Source organism: Fusarium keratoplasticum, chromosome 1 (assembly GCF_025433545.1).
Source record: "Fusarium keratoplasticum isolate Fu6.1 chromosome 1, whole genome shotgun sequence".
Lineage (NCBI taxonomy): Eukaryota > Fungi > Ascomycota > Sordariomycetes > Hypocreales > Nectriaceae > Fusarium > Fusarium keratoplasticum.
The window spans coordinates 4,947,121-4,972,581 of NC_070529.1; the positions used below are offsets into that span (position 1 = coordinate 4,947,121).

The 25,461-nt window shown below is 54.9% G+C and overlaps 6 protein-coding genes across 6 annotated transcripts; 3 read left to right on the plus strand and 3 right to left on the minus strand.

The window, feature by feature from the left end:
* Window positions 1–688: 688 nt before the first annotated feature.
* NCS57_00146800 (uncharacterized protein) lies at window positions 689–2,534 on the minus strand (the record flags this gene model as incomplete). The annotated part of the gene is made up of 4 exons (XM_053051531.1): window positions 689–1,003; window positions 1,059–1,353; window positions 1,408–2,262; window positions 2,404–2,534. 4 exons carry the CDS (start codon window positions 2,532–2,534, stop codon window positions 689–691), a joined length of 1,596 nt encoding a protein of 531 aa, XP_052920046.1.
* Window positions 2,535–13,890: 11,356 nt separating this feature from the next.
* On the plus strand, window positions 13,891–15,303 carry NCS57_00146900 (uncharacterized protein; the record flags this gene model as incomplete). The annotated part of the gene is made up of 1 exon (XM_053051532.1): window positions 13,891–15,303. The coding sequence occupies one exon, from the start codon at window positions 13,891–13,893 to the stop codon at window positions 15,301–15,303; it is 1,413 nt and encodes a 470-aa protein (XP_052920047.1).
* A 1,269-nt stretch (window positions 15,304–16,572) lies between these two features.
* NCS57_00147000 (Pyridoxamine 5 -phosphate oxidase) lies at window positions 16,573–17,247 on the minus strand (the record flags this gene model as incomplete). The annotated part of the gene is made up of 1 exon (XM_053051533.1): window positions 16,573–17,247. One exon carries the CDS (start codon window positions 17,245–17,247, stop codon window positions 16,573–16,575), a length of 675 nt encoding a protein of 224 aa, XP_052920048.1.
* Window positions 17,248–17,832: 585 nt separating this feature from the next.
* On the minus strand, window positions 17,833–18,744 carry NCS57_00147100 (uncharacterized protein; the record flags this gene model as incomplete). Its single annotated transcript, XM_053051534.1, has 1 exon — window positions 17,833–18,744. One exon carries the CDS (start codon window positions 18,742–18,744, stop codon window positions 17,833–17,835), a length of 912 nt encoding a protein of 303 aa, XP_052920049.1.
* Window positions 18,745–19,320: 576 nt separating this feature from the next.
* Window positions 19,321–21,315, plus strand: NCS57_00147200 (Clr5 domain-containing protein; the record flags this gene model as incomplete). The annotated part of the gene is made up of 2 exons (XM_053051535.1): window positions 19,321–19,436; window positions 19,494–21,315. 2 exons carry the CDS (start codon window positions 19,321–19,323, stop codon window positions 21,313–21,315), a joined length of 1,938 nt encoding a protein of 645 aa, XP_052920050.1.
* Window positions 21,316–22,295: 980 nt separating this feature from the next.
* NCS57_00147300 (uncharacterized protein) lies at window positions 22,296–24,254 on the plus strand (the record flags this gene model as incomplete). Its single annotated transcript, XM_053051536.1, has 3 exons — window positions 22,296–22,599; window positions 22,657–24,104; window positions 24,162–24,254. 3 exons carry the CDS (start codon window positions 22,296–22,298, stop codon window positions 24,252–24,254), a joined length of 1,845 nt encoding a protein of 614 aa, XP_052920051.1.
* Window positions 24,255–25,461: the final 1,207 nt, after the last annotated feature.

The window sequence follows — 25,461 nt, forward strand, 5'->3', positions numbered from 1 at the left end:
CCATAGTGTTGCCAAAATCAGGAGTTTCCAGTATACTCCCAAGGTTTCCATTATCAAAGTGTCTCACATGTCTTGGATGTGGCCTCTTTTGTTCCCATAGTCCGATTCCGAGTCTTTGCCCGTTGCCATCTTTCCCGCACCACACGCACACACACACACACACACACAATAGTTAGAAAAGAAAGACCTCCATGATTCAACCCATACCCAATTTGTTACAAGACAAGAGACGACTTGAGCCCGGGCTTGATCAGCAAGTCAAAAGGCTAGTGGCCACCACTGCCATGACTGCTTTTCACCCTCCAAAATTAGGTCCAGAAAAGCTCGCTGTCTAGGACTTGGAGCGTCATTCATCCACCTTGGAAATATCTCATTCCAGGCGGGAGACAACTCGCTGGGTCCATGCAGCGGCCATCGGCCGGAAAAAAGCGTTTTCATCGTCTCTCATGCAAAAAGCAGAAACTTTTCGTTCAAACCCCTGAAGATAACCCTCGCCTGATCCCTCCCCTTGACTCCGGTCCGTCCCTTGTTTTTTTGGGGGGTGGTAGTGGTGTGATGCGGTTGTTTGAAAAAATTCGGCGGAAAAAAAAAAATCAAATTCCCAGTGACCTAATTGGTCTCGTACAAATGTCCCATGCAAATATGAAAACGTTGCTCATGGCCTCATCAAAGTCGTTTCGTCGCCTGGTCACATTGCCCGACACTCTCCGCTGATCGAATTTCCGTTCGTTTGCAGCTTGGTGTCTTCGGGCGTTATTGTCAAAGGCGTATGCACTCGTATAGGCATATACGATGTGCTCGAGTCGTAGGCGGCATAGCCGCTCTTCTCCCACGCGCCACACTGCGCTCCCCGTCCTTGCGCTGGCCGTCCCTTCTGGCGAGCGTTGTAGCGGATGAGCGAACCCTTTCCAGGGGGTGTCTTGAGAACAATCGAGGGCTGCGGGGCCGGGGCCAAACGCTGCTCATCGTTGGTGTCTCCGTCGGCTCGGCTGCCCCAGGACGTCTGTATTCAACCTGGTTAGCGAGATAATTGCAATGCTGACAACTTTGCAACGTACCATATTAAGAGTGACCAAGGCGTACAGCTTGACCAGTCCATGGAAATACCCAAACAGGATTGACACTGGGAGAAAGATGACATCGCTGGGGTTTCGGAGGAACAGGCCCATAAGCTTGACCACCTTGGTAAAGGCAAACATGTAAATAAACTGAGCCCAGAAAGCGTATCGGCGGTTCTGGATATCCCAGTCGGCCGTCGCCCACCAGCACGAGGCGAGAAGAAGGGGGTCGGTGACAAAGGCCAGGGAGGTAAAAGTCGCGATGTGGAGAGCGTAGGTGCACCACCATTGCTGCCTGTTTCTCTTGTTAGAGGAATCATTCTGACCCTGAATGTTTTCTTTCACTCACTTCCAGACATATCGCTCAGTGACCAGGCTGGTCCAGTTGCTTCGCCAGTTGCTGCGCGCCCAACGCGAGCACTGGTACAAAAACTTGTGGCTGTTCTCGAGGGTCGTCTCAATCTCGCACTCCTTCTCGTACTGAATCCAGGTCTTCCACTGGTGGCTGACGAGCCAACGAGTCACAAAGTTGTCATCATCAGCGTTCAGAATCCACTTCCTCCACTTCTCGTTCTTGAAGCCGTGAAGGAAGTCATGGCTCGACAGAATCTCGGAACGATAGGCGCCAGTGCGTCCAGACATGCAAGATGTGCCGCCGTCAATGTTGTGAGTAGCCGAGATCTCAAAGTTGCGACGCTCGATGTAAGCTGCGCCCAGCCAGTTCCAGGCTCGGGTTGACCAAGAACCATCGTGCTCTCGACGAACCCGCTGGCAGGTTCCGACACCACCAATTTGAGGGTCCTCAAACGGAGCAAGGATCCAGGGCATGAGGGTGGAAGGCCAGGTCACATCGTCGTCCGCCATGATGGTGATGGGGGTCTCCACTTTGGGCAGGGCCTCGCACACCTGAAGACGCTTGTTGGCGATGGGAGTATCGAAGACGCGAACCTTGGGGTAATTTAATGAGTCAGCCAATCGCTGAAGGTCCTTTCGCTTGTCATGCGTAGTGACCATGATCAGCTCAGCCGGCTCGCAAGCCAGAATGCTCTGGAGAGAAGGGCGAAGTTCCTCAAAGGCGTTGTGGATGGTGGGAATAACCACGGTGACATCCTTGTTGGTGAAGGTAGGCTTGTTTGGAATGGGCTTGGACTTGTAGCTCCAATGGCTGACGCAATGAACCAGAAGCCGGAAATAGCGATGAATCCTAGCAAAATGTTAGACTGAGTTTTATTGAGCTGAGCCTTTCGCCGTGAGGTCGAATCTGTCTCTCTGGTACGCGATATGGAGTGTTGCGAGAATCGGAGAGCGTGGACCCAGAGGCCGCGGCGTAAAAGGGTCCACTTACCAAAGTCCCCAGAACAAGAAGATCCAAAAGGTTGTCGAATACCAAAAGTCAAAGGATGGCATCGAGAATGACAGGATTCCAGTCAAGGGCAGGGGAGCTCGCCCAAAGTTTTCTGTCTCAGGCTCATACATGGTGAACTGTGAGTGAGGGGTGTTGAAAGTTCCAAGGTGCGGCTGGCGAAGGGTGCTGTTTATCCCCTCCGTGGGGAGGAGGAATATCCGTAAGACACGGTGGCTGTTGTTTGAAGTCCAAGACTATGAGCAAAGGCTCTCAAGAGCACTTTTGCTTATAGCAATGGCGATGCTGCTTCTGCAGCCTCGTAGGGTGGTGAAGAGGCGGAGGAGGTCCAATCAAACGAAGGTGGAGAGGATGCTTTGAGAGGATATAGTGAATTTCGGGTCTCGTGATGTGAATTGGACAGTGATTCTCTGTCCAGATGGTCGTGATAAGGTGGAAGTGAAGAAGAGACGCTGGGAAGGACCAAGGCAAAAGACTATGCACCACAGACACACACTCGCACGGCGGCAAGACTCGAGGAACCGGACGAGGGCCAAGACAGGATAATATACAAGGACGGAAAGGGGACTATTCAGACACGGCCATGGCAGGGTGAATTGGCCGATGGGAGAAGAGCGAGGAGGAGGAAGAGAGGTAGTGGCGATGATAACAGCTGGGGTCGAGGTTGGGGGAATGGGTCTACGATATATACCTATGCCAAACCCCGTCCCCAAAACGGGCCATGCATGAACATGGAGAAGAGAGGGTCCTTGAGGCCTGCCGTGGGCCATCTCTGTGTGTACCTCGTTCTTGGTGGCACGCTGGTAGGGCGGCAACTACGTACCATAGTACAAACAAGCGCGCGAGCTCTGTCGAGATTGATCTTGGTCTGGACAACGGACAAGACGGCAGGGGTGCATTGGCTCCTGCGCTCATTGCATGAGGACCAGTGGGGAGCGAGGGGTTGGATGGAGGGTTTGGAGGGTTGGAGGGACCCATGTATTGCGGCGGCGGCTCGACTTGGGGCAGAGAGGGCACAACCTATGTAACTAGTTAGTAGCGCAATTGGGGTTGAGGTGAGGGAGGGGGTGTGCTGAGATTAGACACTGGCGCACCGTCGAGAGAGGCGTCGCTACGGGCCAGTTGAGTCCGTTCGACGCCGACCCCGGCCGCCCGACTACCGGGACCGGTACGAGTCGTTTCTGGTTTTTCCTGCTTGCTGTCTTGTGTCCTTGTTCCTACTGCAAGCCGTCGACGAATACTGGAGCGAGCAAGTGGGGAGTCGCCTGTAGGTACGGGACACGGGCACGCAGGTTCGTCGACGCGAGCGAACCTCAGCACCCTGCCTTTGCCTTGGGCTAACCAGGTACTATCCTGTACCGGATAGGTACTTCCAGCAAGCCCGTTCGCTTCTCCAGGGCCGATGCATCGTGGCGCCGACTCTGGGCTGGCGCATGAGGATCACGTCTCGTGCCCGCTGACGGCCCATGGCCAGTGCTGCTCGGCCCGCGGCGCACATCATGGACCTGGTCGTTGTCGTTCTTTTGCCTCCGGGGTCCTGGCGGCAGGGTTTCTCGCAACCCTCAATGGCGTCGATGGCTACGGGCGGGAGAGGAGACATGGGACCTGGCTCGTGTTAGCGTGTGGATCTCTCCTCCTCTCGCTGGCGCGAGTGAGCACAAGCCATGGCCAAGACAACCACTCAGCATGGACCTGGTGAGGCATCTTGTGGGGAGTGGATTTTGGTCGCTGGAGGCTTGTACGGAACCAGGGACCTTGGTGCTTGAGGTGGTCCTTGAGGGCTAAGGGACCTGCGACATGATGCGCAATCTCACCTGGGGACATGCCAGCCCATCCGTAGCTCATTCGTGGCAAGATGGACATGCTCGTCATGTCGGGATCTAACAAAGATGGCGTCTTGCGTCTGAGGCCCCAAGGTGAACCCTGTGGAATCCAGCAGATAAACAGCAGATGCGGGACTGGACGCAGCCCCATGTGGTTAATTTGAGATGTCGAGACAAGAGGAGACGCCAGTGGACCCATTGTCCAACCAGCAGTGGCGAAACGGGCGGCGATTGACCAAAAAGCAATTGGATATCGAATATCACGGCGTGTATTCACATCCATCCATGGATGCAGGAACTGTGCCCTGACACGCCAGGGACTGCTGTGTTGGGGCGCGGAGATAGCTTCGTACCTTGGAAGATGAGAAATGAGAAGTCAGAGTATGGAGAAACCCAGGGCCATGTAAGGTATCCAGGATGTAGCTTGAGGAGGGAGCGATATCACCCAAGGGGGCTGAGGCATGGAGTTCAATGATCCATGGCGGGGAACCTCGATACATCCAGATGGAGGCAGGTACGACTTGTTCGTGGGTAGGTAGAGAGGAAGGTACCTCCCGACCTACTTCCAGCCTGGGCAACCCGTGCTCCATCCCTCCAACCTACCTCCATACCTGTTTGACGCCAACTTGCTTTATCGACCTAATTATGGTATATACACACGAGTGTTTGTTGCCGGTCAGATATTTGACGCTGACATGTGGATTCACCAAGGTATCCTATGGAGAGCAAGGTACGTAGATGCAGATATCCTTCCCGGAGCAACTGAGCTTGATGTGGTGGGGGAAGGGCGGAGTACCTACGTAAGGAGCCGGCATAACTTGAACGCCTGGTCTCAACTTCGCGCCCGGTTAGAACTACTATACCGTTTGCATTTGCACGAACTGGATACCTCAAGCATCGTGTGCTGGGGAGGTAGGCGATCTCTTACTACCCCGATCCAACATATACCACCCTGGAGTCGCATGGCCAACCTACTCGAGTAATGGACTGACTCGGAGGACAGATGGGATTGATTGCCGTGCCTTATCCGCGCAGGATGAGAGAATTGACAAGACGCATACATAGGTGAAGTGGCCAGGCGAAATGCATCATCACATCACATCGCATAGCCTGAGCTTCCGAGTTGTTGACCTTGGGATCCGTTCCGCCCATAGACGTCCGCCGCGTTGCCATATGGTGGCACTCGCAGGGACCAGCGGCCGATTATGCTGGAGCAGGCCCGGCCTGGAGAGAGCAGCCGACGAGCAACGGCGCAAACTGCAGATCGTCCACCGCGGGCAGCCTGGCAGGGTTGCAACAGCTGCGGGCCTGGTGCTGCCCTGGCTGGTCGATGAGATTGATGAAAGAGCTTGGAGGCTGCATCATCTCTGCCGACCCTGGCCTCTCTCTCCGGCCGCCTGTGGCCTGCATCTGCAGCATCGGAGCGCCTGGCGCACGGTGCAACGCACCAAGGGCCCATCCATGGTCCGTGGGCTTTGATCCGTGGATGGATAGAGATGGGTGATATGGCTTGGGATGGGATGGGATGAGATGGGGGGCATGGGACATCCAGGCCGTGCGGCTTGGCTTGGCTTGAGCGAGTGCAAATCCAGCCTGCTCCTGGTTGCTCGCGCCTGACCCTGGCGCATCTTGAATTCTGGATCTGAGATTGGACCCCCTCTCATCAACACAACAAGACAGACGCACCCTCATGCGGTTGGTTGGCTGTGGACGCACGCTTGCCAAATTTGCCTGGCTGACGAGAAGATACGGACGGAGAGATGTGCTCGATTGCAGCTCGACCAAGACGCCGAAATCACACCATACCTTAATTCGCGACGCCTGCTCGACCTCGAACCCACATCGGCCGTGGTTGTCACTGCTCAGTGGCGTTTCTCTCAGAGACAGGGCCGTTGGTGTAGTCTCATGTACGACACGACACGACACGACAGTCAAGGCGGTGCTACAATGCCTGGGGCGGGATGGTCATCATCCATCGGCCGGAACCCGTCAAGGCCAAGGCCAAGGGAAGGGAACCACCACCAAGAAGGCAGAGGCTGCCGCCATCGCCATCGTAATACCATGCAAAAATGGCTCAGCAGCCAACCACGGATACTCGTACACCTGTGCGAAATCGATAGCGACGGAGCCCTAGCGGCATGTCAGTCATCACCTGCTCCAGTTGGTGCAATCACCCAACGCCCATTGCCTAGTGACAGCCGCAAACCCTCCATCCAGTCCAGTCCCTCGCTCGCGGCCGACAGAAACGGAGCCACTCGCTCCTCGTCCTACCTCGCCTGTCCCTGCGAGGACCGTCTCCACCGTCAGCGCGCTGCCAATTGTTGCTCCGTCGACGCAGTCACCAAAGCTCGCCAGATCCCGAGTCCTTGCCGCATCTGATCTAGACTTGCTGGGGCTGGCGCGTGCGCTACAACGTGGTGGACAATTACGCACATTCGCCCTGTCAGGATTCCGCGATCACTATCAGCCAGCATCTGTTGGTCCGAAGCCAAGTGAGAGGTCCAACGCGGCGCGACGCAGCTCGACTCTTCGGGCAGTCGCTGCGCTCTGCAGGCTACTGTAGAGCATCGGCTATGCTGTCTTGGCCGAGCTTTCGAACTTGATTCATACAAAGTCACCACCACATGGAACCGAGCGGCTCTTTACACCCCTCACTCACTCAGCATCGAGTTTCTTTGGAGACAATAGTGAGACAGAGATGTCACCAGGTCTGCCGCAGTCAGGAAAAGGCCGCCGCTGATCTCCCAGTTCAATGTTTTGGTGTTGAAGAAGGATGACATGCGAGGTCATGAACGAACGACCATGGCAATTTAAGCCAATCCAGACGGTTGTGGGTCCGGACCTTTGATTTGTTTCATGGGCAATTCTTGGAGGGAGTCTCTCCATCACCAAGTCCGAAGGAATCCCCACCGCACCTCGATCCTTATGCCGCTCGCTTTCTCGCTCAACCTCCTCACTCGCATGTCGATTCGCCGCTATGGACCCATTGGCATATTGATGGGCACACGCTCGAGGTATTTCCTCCGGTTAAAGATTAGCAACGTTGCCACAATGCAGTCGACCTTGGTGGCGGCCACCGATGGTGCCCATGTTCGGGATATCAAAGACCGCACTCCAGGCACGGCACAGCACAGCAATGGAGTGGGGTTGACAACGGCTTGTAATTTCGTTTGTGGTGTTCAAAGGATCGAAGCAGATCTTGATGCCGTTGTTTTGCTAGTGCACAAAACGGGCTTGAGGATTGTGGAGGAGCCAGGATAGCCCTAGCTTCGCTTCGAGGCCAAGGTGATGGACTCCGCAAGGCACACGGATGAGGAAGCACGGAGCATCTGCTAAACCAACGTCGGCACAGCCCGCACTCTTGAAACCCACTACGTCGAGAGTATCACGCTGAGAACTAGCGACATGACCTGAACTCTGCCATGCCGTCCAATATACCTGGGGTAATGGATTTAGGGCAGCAAGTCAGGTCACGAGGGCCATGCCCTGTCCAAAACCTGGCGATTGACGAATCCTTGTTCATCAGCTTGAAACCAAACTTGATTCAACTCCCCTCAAGAGCCTCCTCGACAAATCATGGACCGCAGCCCAGGCGGTGGGATCTTGCGACATAAGATCTGCTCACCAACAAGAAATGATATCAGTGCTTATACAGCATGATGCAATCTTGTATCTACTGCCCAGAACAAGCATACTCGGACAAGCCCTGCACCTATGGTTCATTGCCCGCACACGCACGCACACACATACACGTACACGAGGACCCATATCAACCTCAATGCAGGGAAAGAATTCGCCGAGTCGAAATCTGTTATACGACACTCTCCTGAAGCCATTCCGCTCAGTATCGGAGCAGGCTGCGTCGTGAATCCGCTTTATGGCTCAGCCCAAGCCAGACATTGCCATTGCCTGAAACCCTGTAAGTCATGAGGCCTTCTACGGCATACGGCTCTGAAACAGTCCTTTTGTTCGAGACAACCCACGTCCAGCTCATATGCCTCAAGGTTCCTGTAGGAGGACCAGGTGAGTAAGAAGCCACAGCGCCAGCAGCTGGCTTGCGTCGGCTCCAAGCTCTTGGGAATGGAAACGTGTCCAGGCCAGGGCTTGTCAAATCCCACTTGCAGGGACAGGCGCATGTTTCCCCCTCTATTCGCCGCCATTTCCAGATAGGTGGTCCTGATACCAAGCTCTCCGTTCAGAGAGTAACGTGGAGAGGCGGGGCACGACAGCTCTTCGGGGAAGCAAGGTGCTGCTCCCGGAGCAGCTGACGGAATAAGTGCGCAGCCTCGAAGCGGCTATCGTGGGCATCATCATTATCTGGCCGTCTCTATAGGCCCATGCTGGAGGTGCCTGGCGCTAAGGGCCTTTCCCTGCAGCTGGATATGGAGACATTTCCCACTCTCTAGGGACTCGGCACCTATGCATTGAAGCATCGGGGCGGAGCAATCGACGTGAGCTGTCAAACGCAACAGCACAACATATGTACATGAGCTCTCATGTCGATGGCCGAGTTAGGCCAACAAGCTTTGTTGACCCCTCACTAAGCAGTGGATATGCCGGCCCAAGATGACTCCGGACCATATCGGGTTGTTTGTCCCTTGTTCAATAGTTTAGGCGTTGAGAGCCTAGGATCTGCTTGAAGCCCCCACTCGAAGGTAACTGACCTGTGACGATAGTTGAGGTCCCGCTCGGTAAAGCACCGCAGAGAATAGGACAAGGAGGGTGAATACGAGCCTGGGCGATCTGCGGAAAACCCGGGGCAATGTCTATCGAAGCTCTCTCGCATGCGGCCGAGTGAGGACCTAACAGGCACGCGCAGCGGATACAAGGAGTCGACTCTGTGAGCATATTCTTGTGGACGGTTCGTTGTGATAGAAGCGCGAGTATTTGAGCCTCTCAAGCTCACATGACTTAACCTGACCACTCCATGCATGGGGCCCCTGGCTCTCGAGTGGAGGAGAGAACCCCGAGGTGCATGTTGTCGTGTTTCTACAGGTGCCCAGGTTCAGTAGATCTCCGATGGCAAGGTTTATATTACAATGTAATCATTTTAAACACGATTTCAGCTGACATGAAGCAGACAGTATCGCCCTGCCAGCCCCCTTGGTCGACCCAGATATTGGCTCTCGAAGCATGAAATGGGCAAAGAAGCATTGTTGAGATGCTTACGAGAGAGCTCGACCAGTGCGAGGGCCTTACCGGGGGCCCAAGACAAGAATCTCGCTGGAATCCAAGCCACTGCCATATCTGTATGCTACTATTGAGATGCCGTTACGGATTGGAAGTGGGAGGGACAACACTGAAAGGAGGATACAAATGCGCCGTGTAACCAACAGAGCCGAGTTCAATTGACACAGTAACGATTAACCGGCATACAGCCATGGCGAACAGATGCCGGGCTTGGATGCTGGGTCATCTATCACATCCGAAGCTGGTCCGTTTCTATGGGTTGGGAGTTGCTATCCCGGCCTTGGAGCTAGGTTGCATACATTAGCTTGTGGTCCATCTTTAAGCACGACAAGGTAGCCACCCAGACCCAGATGACAGATGAGTGGCGACTGGATCTCGACATGTCAACTTTCCAGGACGCGGGTTATACAGGCATCACCGGGAATCGGAGAATTCGATGTTGACGGGATGGCGGTGAGTGGTTTGGGGGGAGGCTTGGGCTAAGGGACGGGCCAGGCCGCGTCTAATCTGGGGATCTCCGGACCAGGTCGATCAAGCCGTGGGGACAGATTACTTGTCAAGGAGAGAAGAGAATCCTCGAGACAAAATGAAATGACTGGCCAGGCTGTGGAGCACTCATACAAAGAGTGAATCTCGGTGTGCTTGATGGATGTAGCACGGGCCGGGGGTTTGCAACGTTTCCTCCACATGGCAAGCGGTTCACTACCAACGAAATGGAACGCCATACGAAGAGATTATACCAAGTCTCTTCTACAGACACCTCAGATGGCCGCTTTGGAAATGTTGCGGCGCTTGGAGTCTCTGGGCAGGAGAGAGACACCGAGGTTGAAGAGTACCGCTGGAACTATCGACACTCGAACGGCCATTTGAAGGTGAGTTTCGACACCCCAAGAGTCTTGGCTTCCGGCTAAGAGATGGACCCTCTTGTGGGTGGAGACGAAGGGCCTGACCGGTCGAGATACTTCTTGTCTACTTACCAACCTGTGTGGGTTTCCAAGGATCCATCCGTGACTTCAAGATGGAGATAAAGGCCCCCGCCCGGGATACCGCAATGGGATGAAGTGAATGGGGCAAGTAGACATGGTTATGACGCTCGAGCTAACAGGTATAGACGTCTGGGCATATCAACTCCAAGCGAGTCAATTGACCAATGATGATATGGCCAGGCAATTGGAAGCTGAGGTGTATGGTCTCTTGGAGGGAGCGATATTCAGAGCCGAAGTGGATCGGAGAGAGAATGCGAGAAGGGTGTGATGACGCGAGGCCAAGCAACTCGTCATGCCCGTCGTCATAACTCATCCTCACGGCGGCCGATTCCACTCACTTGAGTAGGTAAGAGAGGAGTTGCGTTGCGTTGCGAGTCGGCGCGGAGGGGGCGGAGGGGCTGAGGGTCGCAAGAGGGGCGAAGAGGGGCCAGCAGCGCTGGTCGGCGGCGTGGCGCAGGTTGAAGGAGACGCCGGTGAAGTGGGAGTCCCTCTGAGGCTTGCGCGGGACAGAGAGTGTCAACCGTGTGAGGGGATAGATACAATACCAAGGAGATCAAAGATGGTCAAGGTGGAGGAAGAGGAGAAGTGTGTCCGTTGAAGTCTACCACACTCAATGCTCGTGACCTTGTGGGTTCTGCCGGCGAGGAGAGAGTCACGAGGGGTTGCAGGGATTCTGGCAAGCTGAGTTTGGCTCAGTCTGGGGAAAGGAATGTCTCGAGGCATCTTTGAGACGCTCAGACATGTTCCTGACACTGATGACGATGGATAGCGTGGCGCAGGTTGGGGCCGGTCGGTCCCTGAGTGGCACATGGCGGGAGCACACAGACATTGACAAGAATGACAGGCACGCGATGACACGAGCGACGAGTTTGGAAGGGAAAAGCCTCGGCACGGGGGGTAGAAGTTTCATGCTGAGCAGGGCAGCGGACTGTGATGATGTTCAAGGCTGAGTGAGCATGGGCAGTGGACGAGGTGGTGACAGATGGCGGATGACTGACACTGAGTGATATGTGCTGAGCCTCGACAGTGATGAAGACCAGCCAGACCACGGCAGCTGTTGGCCGAGAGTTCAAGCTGGGCCCAGAACGGATGATCGGCGACTAGTGCCAAGGGACAAGGGGCCGAGAGCAGGCCGAGGCAGGGTCGAGGCCAAGAGGAGGAACGCGAGTGAGGAGGCGAGAGAGGATGGATGGCAAGTTAATGCCTCTCTTCTCGAGGGGAAACTTGGTGGGCATTTATTCCAGAGGGAAGAGTGTGAGGGAGGGTTCGTGAGAGGCTGCCCAGTCATTGGGGCGCGACCAAGGTGTATGGCCATGGCGGGAGGAGGCCCTTGCCTGGATGCGACCACAGCAGAGGCCAAACCCCGCAAACAGAGACGGTTGCTAGGTGATGGGATGGGATGGGATGGGGATGAAGCAGAGCCATCATGTTGACGATGATGATGATGATGTATTATCGGAAACGACGGATTAGAGTCGATGAGACAATGACGGATCCATGTGGATGGGATGCGATATATCTGCGACAGATCTACAGCGCACAACGGCGACTGACCGAGGAGGAGGGTTAACTAATTGCGGACTGAGGAACCAACACCACCTTTATTCAAGACGGGCCGATGAAGCAGTGGCGGGCGCGGAGTGAGAGGTTTCCGACCCGAGTAGTTTTACTCCTGTTGGTGTTGAGAAAGTGTCTCATGTGTTTGTTGACGATTTGACAGATTCTGCTGCTCGGTGCAACCAACCTTGAAGATCCATGAATCAGGGTAAACTTGACAAGGGCCAATCGCTTGCCCATGTAAAAAGTCATTTCTCTTGTCTTGGCCAACCACGGTCGTGGCCTCGCTTGGTGACAAGGGAATTATTACTCACCAATTCGACCGTCTTTTAGGTCCATCAAGTCGTCATTGTTTGGCAAGGTCGCTGATTGATCATCTGAGGGGATCTCCTTTTCGGATAATGACCTCCTTTTTGTATAATGACATGATTGACCTTTTGAAGCAACATCTCCTTGCTGTTCACATATACACAGCATCATCCTGTGCTTCTTTGTTACAGCGGTGCAGCCCATCCATCCTCTACAGCACCGATACGGACTGTTGCATCTCGCCTTTCAGGGTTTATCCCCACAAATACATGCAATCTCACATATCGTCCCCTTGCCCTTTCATTATCTGAGACCCCGTCTCTAGTTTTCCTTACCTAGTTTCTCCAATCTCTCCTAGACGATCCGGCTCGTTCCCCCCTCCCGCCCGTCTACTAGCCTAATATCTCCCACCGCCTTTGAGGAGCTAGAGAGACATACATGTCCCCCATATCAACAACGCCCACCGCCAGAAAGACGTGACGGCCGCCTAGGCCAGACCGACAAGACCCTATCATCCCTGGCTGGCTGGCTGGACAAAGGACTGGACTGGAAAAGAGCTCAAACTTGGCCCGTAAACTCTCTCCACCAAACCCCACGTGTCCATGGCCTGGGATGAGGCTGAATCTGGCCTAGAACAGTCTCGACATTGGCCCGTCTTCCCTGCGGAGTAGTACTACTGCTGCTGTAGGATCTGGTTCTGGCTCTGGCTGCGTCGCCGCCACCGAAACCCAGTTTAGTTGGGTTGGCTGAGTGAGTTCAGTTGAGTTGAGCTGAGGTTGAGCCCATAGTGACGGTGTTTTTCGTCTTGTGTGTACTCTTCCGCTCCGGCCGCACCGCCATTTTGGAGACACTGGAGGTTCGTCCTGGGCAACCCATCCCATCCCATCCCATCACCGCTCCGCCGCAGTCGCCGTCGTAATCTGCCGCCTCCTCCGGGGAAGGCTTCTCGGCACGGCCACAAAGATAGCGTCTCACCCACCATCTCAGCTCTTCCTCTTCTTCCTCCTTGTTCTCGCCTCTCTTCTTTTTTGAGTCTCCCCCCTCCCTTGTCAAACCTTGAGGCTTCTTCTCCATCTTCTTTTACGGTAAAGTACTCTGGACGCTGCCCGACGCCGTGGCCCCCGACGACTCCTCCTTTTTATCCACTCTCGGCTCCTCTCGGACACCCCTGATAGCGCTGCGCTCGCTCCCGCTCCTCTTTCTTCAGTTTGCGACATTTCCTCCGTCCCGGTCTTGTCTTCTCTCTCTCGTACTTCATTCTCCGCCGGGGGCTTTGTTTACGCTGGTCGTTCAAACCGTGCCTCTGCGCGCTTTTGTCGGTCTGTCCCGTCCTGGTCCTGCCATTGTCGCCTGTGCAACTCGAAGGACAAAAAGCCATCCATGATGCTCTGAGAAAGGACTGCGCGTGCGACTCATCCTCCACCAACCACTAGGTGCGCTGCGCTGCGCCCGTATCCGTGCAACGACGGAAAGAGAAGAAGAAAACGTCAAGACCACAACCACTCGGCAAAAAAACACCTCGCATCCTCTCCTGGTCCTGCTTTGTCCTCCTGAGTCTCCTGCAACTCATCTCCTTTCTCAGGCTCTCCTCTCCTGCTGTGGCAATGGCGCAGACCAGTCCCCCTTTGCCCGGCCACTTCCACAGCGGCCATGGACATCAACACGCAAAAATAACAAAGGCTCGCAGCCGACAGGCAGTCAAGCCCATCCTCAAGAAGCTGCACTCTCACCACTCCTACTCGCACTCGGAAAAGAACTCTCTCGACCTCAACCGCGGATGGGATGAGCAGGGCCAGTTCGGGTACTCGTCTTATACCACCAGCGGCGGTGACGACGACTCTCACGGCTCTTACACGGCAGGAGCCTCGACACTGACAACAGCTGGCACTCGGTCCGCCCGCGATGTTAGCTTCTCCCTCTCTGCCACTGACCTCAGCAGTGGCGGGGTTCGTTCAAACAAATACTCGCATGCCCGTTCAACGAGCGGTACTTCTCACGCTTCCATTGCTACTTCTACCAGCGGCGGTCGCAACGGATCCTTTGTGCACCCTTTCCAGCAAACGCCGCGCACATCAACGCCGCCTCTCTCCTACGCCAACTCGCTCGCTTCTCTCGAGAATCCCAACGGCCCTCGCGATTACTCTCCCACCATTACAGAGGACGACGACGATATCGAGCCCCAGAACCTGCAGTCTTCGGGCCGCTCATATCCTCTGCCGCATTCGGGTTCCCGCCCGCGAAGACCTTCTCTCGCCAGCCAGCGCACCAGCTCTCTCTCCGACATCAACCAGCCGCTGCGCGTCACTGCCAACGGCCGCTCAACACCAGGCATCTCGTCGCGAAAACCCCACAGCATCGTCACCCGCAGCCGCTCCGACCTCCACCTCAACACCGGCTCTACGAGCGCCCTCGACTCTGCATCGAGCGCAACCCCGCCTGCAGGCTCCTTCATCTCCCCGCAGATGATTGCTGCCTCTACCTCTTCTTCTGCAATGTCACCTCTGCGTAGCTCTCTCGACATGGGTGGTTTCCGTCTCCGCTCGCGAAGCGAGGTCGACACTGCCACGCGCCAAGAGCACGTCCGCGAAGCACGCCGCAAGTTTGAGGAGAAGGAAAAGGCCAAGGAGGAGAAGTACGCCCGCGAGCAGATCCGCAAGCAGGAACGCGCCGAGAGCAGAGAGGCCCACCGGTTCAACAAGCACGGCCGCAAGGGCAGCTTTGGAGCCTCGCGCATCTCTTGCGACCGAGCCTCCAGCACCGACATTCGACCTAGCATGTCCCGCAAGAACACTGGCACCGGCTTGGGCCTGGGCCTCAGCACTGAGAACGAAAAGGTCGACTTTGCCAGCCGAGGCTACGATACTGTCACCACCGGGCAAACGCCCCGTGCCAGAACTGACGATGTGCACTTCGAGTCTTCTCGCCGCAACAACACTGCCAAGCGAAAAACTACAGGCGCCTGGACAGCCTTTGTTCTGTGGCTGAGAACCCGACTGCTCAAGCTGGGCCGACGATAGAAGAAGCTTACCAGCGAGATCAAGACCCGATTCTCCAACAAGAAGGGCGCCGATGTGAACCCCCATCAGCATCCCAACCCATTGTTCCGCAACATTTACTTTCCGACCACATATACCCCTCGCTCTTGAGTCTACTCACTGACCCCCACGGCGAACGCTGGAGCCTACGCGGCACAGCACCACTACCTCACCTCACTCCACGATACCTTGAAATCAACCTCACTTGGCGGGAGACGCAACACTCACAACCTCCCTGCTCACGTATACGGATTTACGGCCTCAAAGCATTGCAGCGATGGGAAACATTCAGGTCCCACGGCCGGACCGAAGTTACCTTTTTTCCCACATCTTGTTTTTCACTTCTTTTTAGGCATGGAGTTGGGGGTTCACCCGCGCGTTCTGTTTTTTTCTCTCTCTTTTCACGATTAGCACAGACATGGTTGCATCGAATGGATCTGAGCACTGCGAGATGACGTTTGAGGACTTTCTGCTCTATGATTTCAGATGCATTTGATGTATTGTGCGGTCACCATCGGTTTACCGAGGCATTATTCGCAACATGGCATGGAACGGCACGGTATTGCACAGCCTCGCCGGCTACGGATGCGGACAAGCTGCTGTTGGGTGAAGGGCATGTCTTGGGACTCGGTTTAGGCACTCTCCGGATAGACCTGGATCAAATCAATTCAAGCAAATGCATGGGCATGAATTTTGCCTCTTTCAATTCATCCAATCCCATCCCCGCTTCCTTCTTCTTGGCAATTCCCTCTCGTGAGATAAGTGATCCGCTCCATCCGTGACTCAACCATGTAGTCTACTGCTCGCCCCTGCACCCCGTCCGTCGTCGCAAAACCGCTCCATTCAAATGGTGGCTCAGCATCGCCCCTCGTTCGTTCCTTTTCACATGACATTTCCGCATGACGTCGAGGGTCCCGCTGTTTTGGTGACCCCGTCGGTTTCGGCGGGCGAGAGTGGGTCGCACGGCTCCGGCCGAGCCTCTGGGAGCTGAGAGCGGGGAGGGAGAGTCGAGACAACGGACTGTGGGGAAGGGGGAGAAATGGTCATGAGATTTCTAGGACCCTGAGACGGCGTGAGATGAGCTGTAGTGGCGGCTGAAACCGAATAGGAATAGAACCTGAACCTGAACCTGAACGAAAAGTGTGTGATTTGCTAAATTGCTAGGTGCCTTCGTACAGTAGCAAACACATCCCATGTACCTAGTGACAGCCAATGCCATGAGCAAGAACTCCGAAGTTACTTGATACCATCTTATGGCCATAGAAGTTGCTTCTCCCACGGCTCTTCCGCGGATTCATGCTTGTAACGTAGTCTTTGATGAAGACGGTCTTTGGCGCCTTGCCAGAACTCGACAGCAATAGGGTCTACAGCATAAACCTTCCAGTCTGGCAGGGGAAAATCATCATTTTCTTCAAACTCTTGTCGGACGGATTCCACAGCTTGCTGAACTTGATGTGCGCTTTCAAGCGCCTGGCTCTGCTGTGAAGCCAATGCAGCGATTTTCGAAGACAAGGGGCGGTCCAAGAAATCCTGCCTGCATTCCCCCTCTGGTAACTGAACCGCTCGCCCACGGATTCGGACCTGGCGACCCTGCTCCGGCCAGTAAAAGGTCAAAGCAGCATAGGGATTGGTTGCAAGCTGTTTGCCTTTTGGACTATTGCCCTTGACTGCAAAGTGCCACCCCCGTCCATCAACGTTTTTCAAGATGAGAACTCGGGCATCCGGCCAACCTTGGTCATCGACCGTGGAAAGTGTCATTGCGTGAGGTTCCTTGACGCCAGCTTCAATCGCTTCCTGCATCCACAGTTCAAACGCCGCCTGAGGCGTGTTGGGGAAGGTTTCGAAATCGCACTTTCGCAAAGGTCCTTCGAGGACCTTGAGATGGCGGAGCTCGCTCCGAAGGGTGTGGTTCTCGTCGGCGCTCATGGCTGCGGGTACTTGGGCAATCAAATGGATGCCAGATGACTTGCCAACTAGCTAGCATTGATTGAGCGAAAATCCTGGTTTATAGACGTAAGAAACTGGTCGATGGTATTTATTACCCTGCTTGCACTCCGAATTCGGGATGACTCAAGGCAGTCATCCCCACGGCAATGAGAGGGCCCAGATTTCAGTGGACGTTGAAACGAAAGGTGTCAAGGGGCACCCGAAGCACGCAACTAAAATAAGACGCCCTGGGATATCTTTCAACCTCGAAAATTGTACAAAGCTAAATATAGTAATAATAAGAGTTATTTAAGGGGTAAACAATAAGGCTATAGAGAGGGCATGAGATGGGGTGATGAGATATGGGATATTTATTAAAGATATGCCATTGGGGCTTGTCTCACATGGACCGAGATGCTTAGTGTTGATGTTGGTGGATGTGAGACATCTCGGGGATGGCACAGTTGAGTATGAACGGAAAGAAGAACCGGAAATAAATAATTGCTAAACAACTGAACAGGTTACAAGAGAAATAGAATACAATTGATGCCCATGGATATCATCCCCAGTGACAAGAACCACCAGTTATAGCTTTGACTTTCGAACGTCAACCGGAGACCACCACGGCCACGCTGTCGGCGCATTGTCCTCCATGTTCCCGGTAAAGTTGGGCTTCCTTTTCTCTAGAAAACTCTGCATCCCTTCTTTGGCGTCTTTACCTGTGAACAAGTGCCAAAAGATCTTGCTCTCCAGCAGATGAGCCTCCTCTGGGGAGCCCACGCTTCTGTAGATCATGTCCTTCATGACCCGCGTGGAAACGTTGCTGACATTAGCTGCAATGTCGTCGGCAATCTTGAGAGCCGTTGGAAGAACCTCATCGGGTGCGACAACCTCGCTGAAGAGGCCGTCCAAGAGCTTGTGCCCGGCAGGGTACACAGCGCCGGTCGTTGTTAAATGCAGAGCCCGGCTGGTGCCAACGAGACGCGGCAGGAAGAAACTGCTGCAGCCCTCCATGCTGAAGCCTCGGCGAGCAAAGACAAAGCCAACCATGGCGTCGCGACTGGCGATGCGGATGTTGGCACCCAGAGTCATGGTGATGCCGACGCCGACAGCAGACCCGTTGAGGGCGACGATGACGGGCTTGGCGCAGTGATACATGGGGAGAGAGACCTTGCCGCCCGAGTCGCGGTGGTCATTGGCGTCCTTGCCGAGGAGGTGTTCCTCGTTAAAGTCCATGCCGGCGCAGAACATGCGGTTCTTGGGGTCAGACGAGGTGATGACCACGGCGCGGACCCGGGGGTCGCCCGAGATGAGGTTCAGGGCCTCGGAGAGGGAAGCGCACATGGTGTCGGTGAATGCATTGCGGACCTCTGGACGATGAAGTTTAATGACGATGACGGGAGTGACGGAGGTTGAGGAGGCGGGATGGTGGAAGAGCTGGAGAGTAGGGAGGTCGAGGGCAGCGTAGCTGTCCGGAAACGACTGGGAAGATGCCATGGTGTTTTCTGGTGATGCTATGGACAATCTGTGATTTCTGACTGCACAGGGAGAGGGCTGAAGTAGAGGGTATATGTTGGTTTAGAGTTCAACGGGTTGATATGGCGTTCGAGAGTCGTGTTTCGCGATTAGCTTCTTGACGACTTACAAGAATGAGCCGAGGTATGCGGATGTTGTCAACAGGCAACCCTTGCCAGGGCTTTTTAGCTGTCAGTTGGGAATATCTGAGAATAAATTCAACTGTATGTTTGTGTGTAATTAACAAACTGACCCAGATATTGCAATCTTTCTTGGTTGAGATCGGTTCATGGCTCATTATCACATGAAAGACGAGACGATCCCAGCTCCACCACGCGCACACAGTACCCATGACAGTGTTTGTGGGGTAAGTCACTGTACTGCAAGATCTGGATGACAAAGCATGCACCTGACACTTTTGCTAGCCCGCACTCCGGATGCGCGTATTGACCAGCAACGCAACTCTCCACTCTAGCTCCAGCGCCCGAGTCAAGCTTTTCCGACCAAAGACGAAAGACGTAACCCAACGCGACGGCGCGGTCGACGCCTCATGGAACCATGGTCTATCAATGGGGTCCTCACAGGGACGTATGCTACCGGATGTACATCACCGAACGCCAGTCGCTCGAGTCTATCATGGAGCACCTGAAGAAGGTGTACCAGTTCACGCCCAGGTTTGTCCCCAGATGCGCCCCTAAATGTGGGAACCCTGACTTACACGACCTTCTTAGCAAACGGGCCTTCCAAGTTCAGTTCAAGCGGTGGAATTTTCCGCTGAAGCAGAGGCCTGCGCATAAGGACCCTCGCCTCGTCAAGCGCGTCCATGAGCTGTGGCTGAAGAACATGCCGCAGGGTGAGATGCTGCGGATCCTCAAGGACGAGGAGGGCTACGACATCAACTCTAGGGAACTGATGCGGGTTCGCGCTCGGAATCGATGGCTGCTCAGGATTCGTCACGGCGACAGAGCGAAACCTGATGATGAAGAGGAAGAGCCCGAGTCTCCGGAGGCTCAGGAAGGAGGTTCGACGGCTGACCAGGAGGGAGCCTCTCACCAACCCATCTCAAATCCTACCACCCCTTTTGTTCTGACGCCTAAGCCTCGCAAGCTCAGCAAGAGGCAAAGTAGAAGGAATCGACAGCAGCTTGCGGACGAGAACGACTTGGTCCGATTCCCCTCAGAAATGACTCTCATTGACTGCAAAGACGTGCTGCGTCTCGACTCAACCACCTATTCAGAAACTCGCGAATGCTTCGGGCGTATTTGCCAACAAGAATCAATTGTGAAAAAGACGCTTGCCGGACCTGACAAATGGGAGTATGTGAAGAATCGTCTCATCCACGAACGCCCGCACCTGCAAGAGGTCCTCTGGGTTTCAAAGGAGAAGCTCGAGACGAAACAACTTGCACTGGACATCATCTGCACCGATGTGACCAAACGACTACGCAACATGGACACCAAAATGACTCTCCTCGATGCGAAGAACGTGCTTGGGCTCAACCCAGAAGAGTCTCGCGAGATCCGCACTGCTTTGTATACAGTGCTCTGCGATGCGAATTTTACCTGCAAGTCCGACGTGAACCCTGGGGAGTGGGAAGAGTTGAAGAGACTGTGGATGGAAAAATCAGTACACGTCAAGAAACTCAGTCTAACTGGGGATGATGCAGAGACGCGCAAGAGAGTTCGGGCACTTGAGATCCTTGCCAGGGACGTTATCAAGAGACGGCGGGATGACTACAGACACCAAAATCCTAAGGGCAGCGAACCTGCCAAGCAGAAAGAAGCACAACGGTCACAGACACCACAAGATGGGCGGAATCGAGAGCAACTTCAGCAGCCTTCGTCCAAGGAGAGCCCATCCTCTGCCTTTGCCGTGTCGGATAGGGACGCCGCGCGGTCTAGTTCGCCAGCTGCCCCTCCGCCGATGACCGATGATGGATTGGGGGAGGACATGGACAGCAGCACCTTTGAGCCAATTCCAGAGGTGACTCGGGACTCGCGCGTGCCGTTCGTGTCGGCGGGGAGGTCTATGCCGCCTCAACTTCCGACGCCGGTACCATCACAAACCTCCCTGGCGAGCTCCAATGGTGTTCTTCCACAGCCCCCTCGAATGCTGGGTTCATCGGCCTCGACGCCCATGTCTGTGAACTCACAGTATGGATCACCTCTCTACATGGGGGCCAACACTCAGTCGGCGTTTATGGGACAGCAATACGTTGCACAGCAATTCTCGCCTGCTCCAAGCACCGCCATGTTTCAGGGCGTCCCAGCTGTGTCTACTTCCTTTGCGATCTTCCTACGACTGCATCCTTCATCAACGATTGTCGCCAACACGGGTCTATGGATAGGGACAATGTCGGCGCATTCAGTTCAAGAACTGCGCGATGTAGCAGTAGCCAAGTTCCCCGGGGCGATTTGTGTACGAATTGAGGGAATCATCAAGGACGACAAGGGGACTGAGCTACCACTTCAGATACAAGATGACGAGGAGCTGACGGCGTATTTCGCGCATATGCGGGGTGGTTCGCCAACGTTTGCAGTCCAATTAGTCTAGAGGTGGACTTGAAGCGCCGCGTCTAATAGTGTAGAAGCTGCATGAGAGGCAGTGGCAGATGGGAAAGGATTCATGAAGAGGCATAACAAAACGGGCGTACGGAGTTTCGGTCCAAGACGGAGATTGATGATTGGTCGGGGCACGGCGTCGGGACGGAGGAGAGCGGAGGGGGGTAGGGGAGCGGACTTGGTCTCTCCGCGACGTGCTTCGGCGGGATGCGGCCTGGTCTGGGGAATGCGGCGGCCAAGAGTCCGAGGGGGGCAATTGCTTTTTCGGTTAGAGAGCGAGAGCGTACACATGTATAAGTGGGATAAAATGAAGGAGATGAGGTTGATGGAATAAGATTAGATAGATACCTACAGATAGATTTGTAATACATGGCCGACTACGGCGGTGACGTGCTTTGTCGCTACAATTGCTCTTGCAGAGTCTGCCCTCTCTCATGGTCATAAATGCCCATGACGGGTCCTCGAGACTCATTTCAGCCGCCTGGCCCCTCCCTTGAACTTCAAGGGAGGGCATGGATGTTGGATGGCCTCCGGGGCCGGCCGGAGACGACGGCGGGATATGACAGCAAAGCAGATACAGGAGAGCCGAGGAAATAACTACGTAATTCAACAAAAAGAAAGAACAAATCATGGGGGGAAGATGCGGACAAGGACAAGGGACAATATCAGCCGCGAGATCTCATTCAATACCCGTACCCGATCTCTGGGCGCGCGCCCTGGAGGAAGCCCGTGGGATGGAACCCCGTTACGGGTGCCAGGTGGGGCTCGGGCGTAGCTGTCGCGGTAGTCCAACTCCGTCCCGACAAAATTCCATTGCCGCACGTCACAAGCCTTAAGCTCGCCATTGACCGCCCGAGACGACGGCCAATTGCTCTCTCGACATCCTCTGACGGCTTCCCGACTCTTGTTTTGCATTCTACGACGTCGCGGGCTTCATACTCTCTGCCATTGACCCCTCATCTGACCCCAGAAATGGCCTCCCTCCAGCTGCGCGCTCAGCGCACCGCTCTCCGGAGCCTACGGACCTCTCACATCACAGCCGGCCCCCGGAGCTCACGGTTACCTGCCTCGCTCCGCTGCTATGCCACTGACATCGAGCCCGAGCGGCCCAAAGCTCCCCGGCAGGGCGGCAACGAGACCAAGGTTGGCCGGACGTTCCAGGGCCAGGTCATGGGCAGTATCGGAGCTCGATTGAGGCGTGAGCGAGAGCAGCGGGAGCAGTACGAGCAGTGGAGGAACATGACTGATCCCTCGCGGAACTGGATGGTGACATTTGGTGAGTGACGCTCTCTTGATATGCCATCAACTCAAGCTAACCATGGATCCCTCACAGTCTTCCTTTCCGGCGTCGGAATCGCATACTGGCTAGGCACATACTGGCCCAAGGACGCCGAGCCCACATCGACGCTGCCGCTCAACAAGACCAAGGAGCCTCAGCACAACACCAAGCTCGAGAACATGCAGGCGGCGTGGGCCGACTTTGTCAAGATCGTGGGCAAGGAAAACGTGAGCACGGCCGAGAACGACATTGACCACCACGCCACGTCGAGCTGGTCCTCGCACCAGGCAAAGGCTGACGAGCGGTCCTTCTGCGTCGTCTACCCGAGCACCACCGAGGAGGTGTCGGAGATCATGAAGGTCTGCCACAGCCGACGCATCCCCGTCGTCGGATACAGCGGCGGTACCAGCCTCGAGGGCCACTTTACGCCCACACGGCAGGGCGTGTCGGTCGACTTTGGCCGCATGAACAAGATTGTCAAGCTGCACAAGGACGACCTTGACGTCGTGGTGCAGCCCGCCATGGGCTGGGAGGCTCTGAATGATCATCTTGGACACGAGGGTCTCTTCTTCCCCCCTGACCCCGGCCCCGGTGCCATGATCGGCGGCATGATCGGTACCGGATGCAGCGGTACCAATGCCTATCGCTACGGAACCATGCGAGAGTGGGTGCTGAGCCTTACCGTCGTCCTTGCCGACGGCACCATCATCAAGACACGGCAACGTCCCCGCAAGAGCTCGGCCGGCTATGACCTCACCAAGCTCTTCATCGGTTCTGAGGGTACCCTGGGTCTTGTCACCGAGGCTACCCTCAAGGTGACGGTCAAGCCCGAGTCGACGAGTGTCGCCGTGGCTAGCTTCCCCTCGATCCGTCACGCTGCCACATGCGTGAGCAAGGTCGTGGGCAAGGGCATCCCCGTCGCGGCCGTCGAGATCCTCGACGACAACCAGATGAAGTGCATCAACGACGCAGGCATGACCTCCCGCGCCTGGGCCGAGGAAGCAACGCTCTTCTTCAAGTTCGCCGGCACGCCCGCGGGCGTCAAGGAGCAGATCTCGCAGGTGCAGGGCCTGGCCAAGCAGGCGGGCAGCCGGACGTTCGAGTTCGCCAAGAGCCAGGAGGAGCAGGACGAGCTGTGGAGCGCGCGCAAGGAGGCGCTCTGGAGCACGACGGCCATCAAGAAGCCCGGCGACCGCGTGTGGACGGGCGACGTGGCCGTGCCCATGAGCAAGCTGCCGGACCTGATCGAGGAGACCAAGGAGGACATGGCCAAGAGCGGCCTGTTCGCCTCCATCGTCGGCCACGTCGGCGACGGCAACTTCCACACCATCCTGCTGTATAATGATGCTCAGCGACAAAAGGCCGAGACGGTCGTCCACCGCATGGTCAAGAAGGCTGTCGAGCTGGAGGGTACTGTGACGGGAGAGCACGGCGTTGGCCTCGTCAAGCGAGACTATCTGCCTCATGAGCTTGGCGAGACCACCGTGGATGCCATGCGACAGGTGAGTTTCCCCCCCTATTTCAACTGTAGTCGATCATCTACTAACAGCTTTTGACAGATCAAGAAGGCCTTTGACCCCCTATGCCTGCTCAACTGCGACAAGGTTGTCCGCATGCAAAAACCAAAGAAGGGTGAGGTGGAAGAGTGGTAGATGCAAAAAGAGAGGTGAAATGAAAACGGGAGATGAAATGGGAGTACGGAATTATACCTGGCAAATTGGTGGTGTTTTTGCGTGTACGATGGATGGGAGGGGGAATAGACGGTATCAGAGGATCAAAAAGGGATATTCCTCTGCTCATGGGATCTTGTATGTATGCATGGTTAATCAACTCAACAACAGCCTTGTCTTGAATGATATTCAGATGGCTATTCATGGTTTCTCGCTGTGAAGATGAACTTTATTTCATGTTGACTCCACGAATAATCGAAGCACTTTCTTTCTTATTCAAGCCACCCACTTTCTAGACAACATCCTCATGGATATGGTCGAGGTACCGGCAGTAACTATACCAAAAGACCAGCTCAACTGTGACAGCTCTCTCCATCTGTGACAAACACCAACAATCCAGGCCAAAAAAAAAAAAAAAAAAAAAAAAAAAAGGTCCTTCACAACCTCAACCCGAATTCTTGTTCGCACGCTTCTTGGGGGACTTTGACTTTGCCGGTCGTCTCTTGCGAGGGGATATCTAAAAAGGCCACCGGAGTCAACATCTATCAGAAACTAGAAGCCTGAAGGAAAAGCATAACCATACCAAGATGCTAATAGATTTGAAAATGGGATTTGCAGCCTTCAAATAGGGCAGCACCTTGAGGTAATCAAGATGAGTCCTGAGCTTGCGCGTCTCCTTCAAGGTCTCGTCAAGGAGCCCTGCCAGCGCTTCGTTTCGGCGGGTGATTTTGCGGGTTTCCCTCAGTAGCTGGGATAGTTGTGCCAACTCTGTCTCTTCCTCCTTGCATTGTATGTGCTCCTCCCCCTTGAATAGGATGGGCTCCTCTTTTACCGGTGCCTTTGTCCTTCTCTTTTTGGTGGGTGATTCAGATCGGTCCATCATGTTGGATTGTGTAGTAGCTCGGTTGATGAGTCTGGTAGATGTCGAGCTGTATTGCGATACTCTGTGAACTTGACGAGTTGATATGATGTCGATGGAATGATGTCTTTGTCGAGTCACAAACTCACCGAGTAACGTACGAATGTGAACTTGAAAGACGAGATACTGCCCGTCATCGCTCTTTCTCGACTGCTCAACGTTATCATGGAAGGGCCGACACACAGATAACCAGAATTGTATTGTATTCAGTAAATCCTAATCCCGTCTATCAGACATGAAGCAGAAGCATCGGTTCCGCCAAACACCATA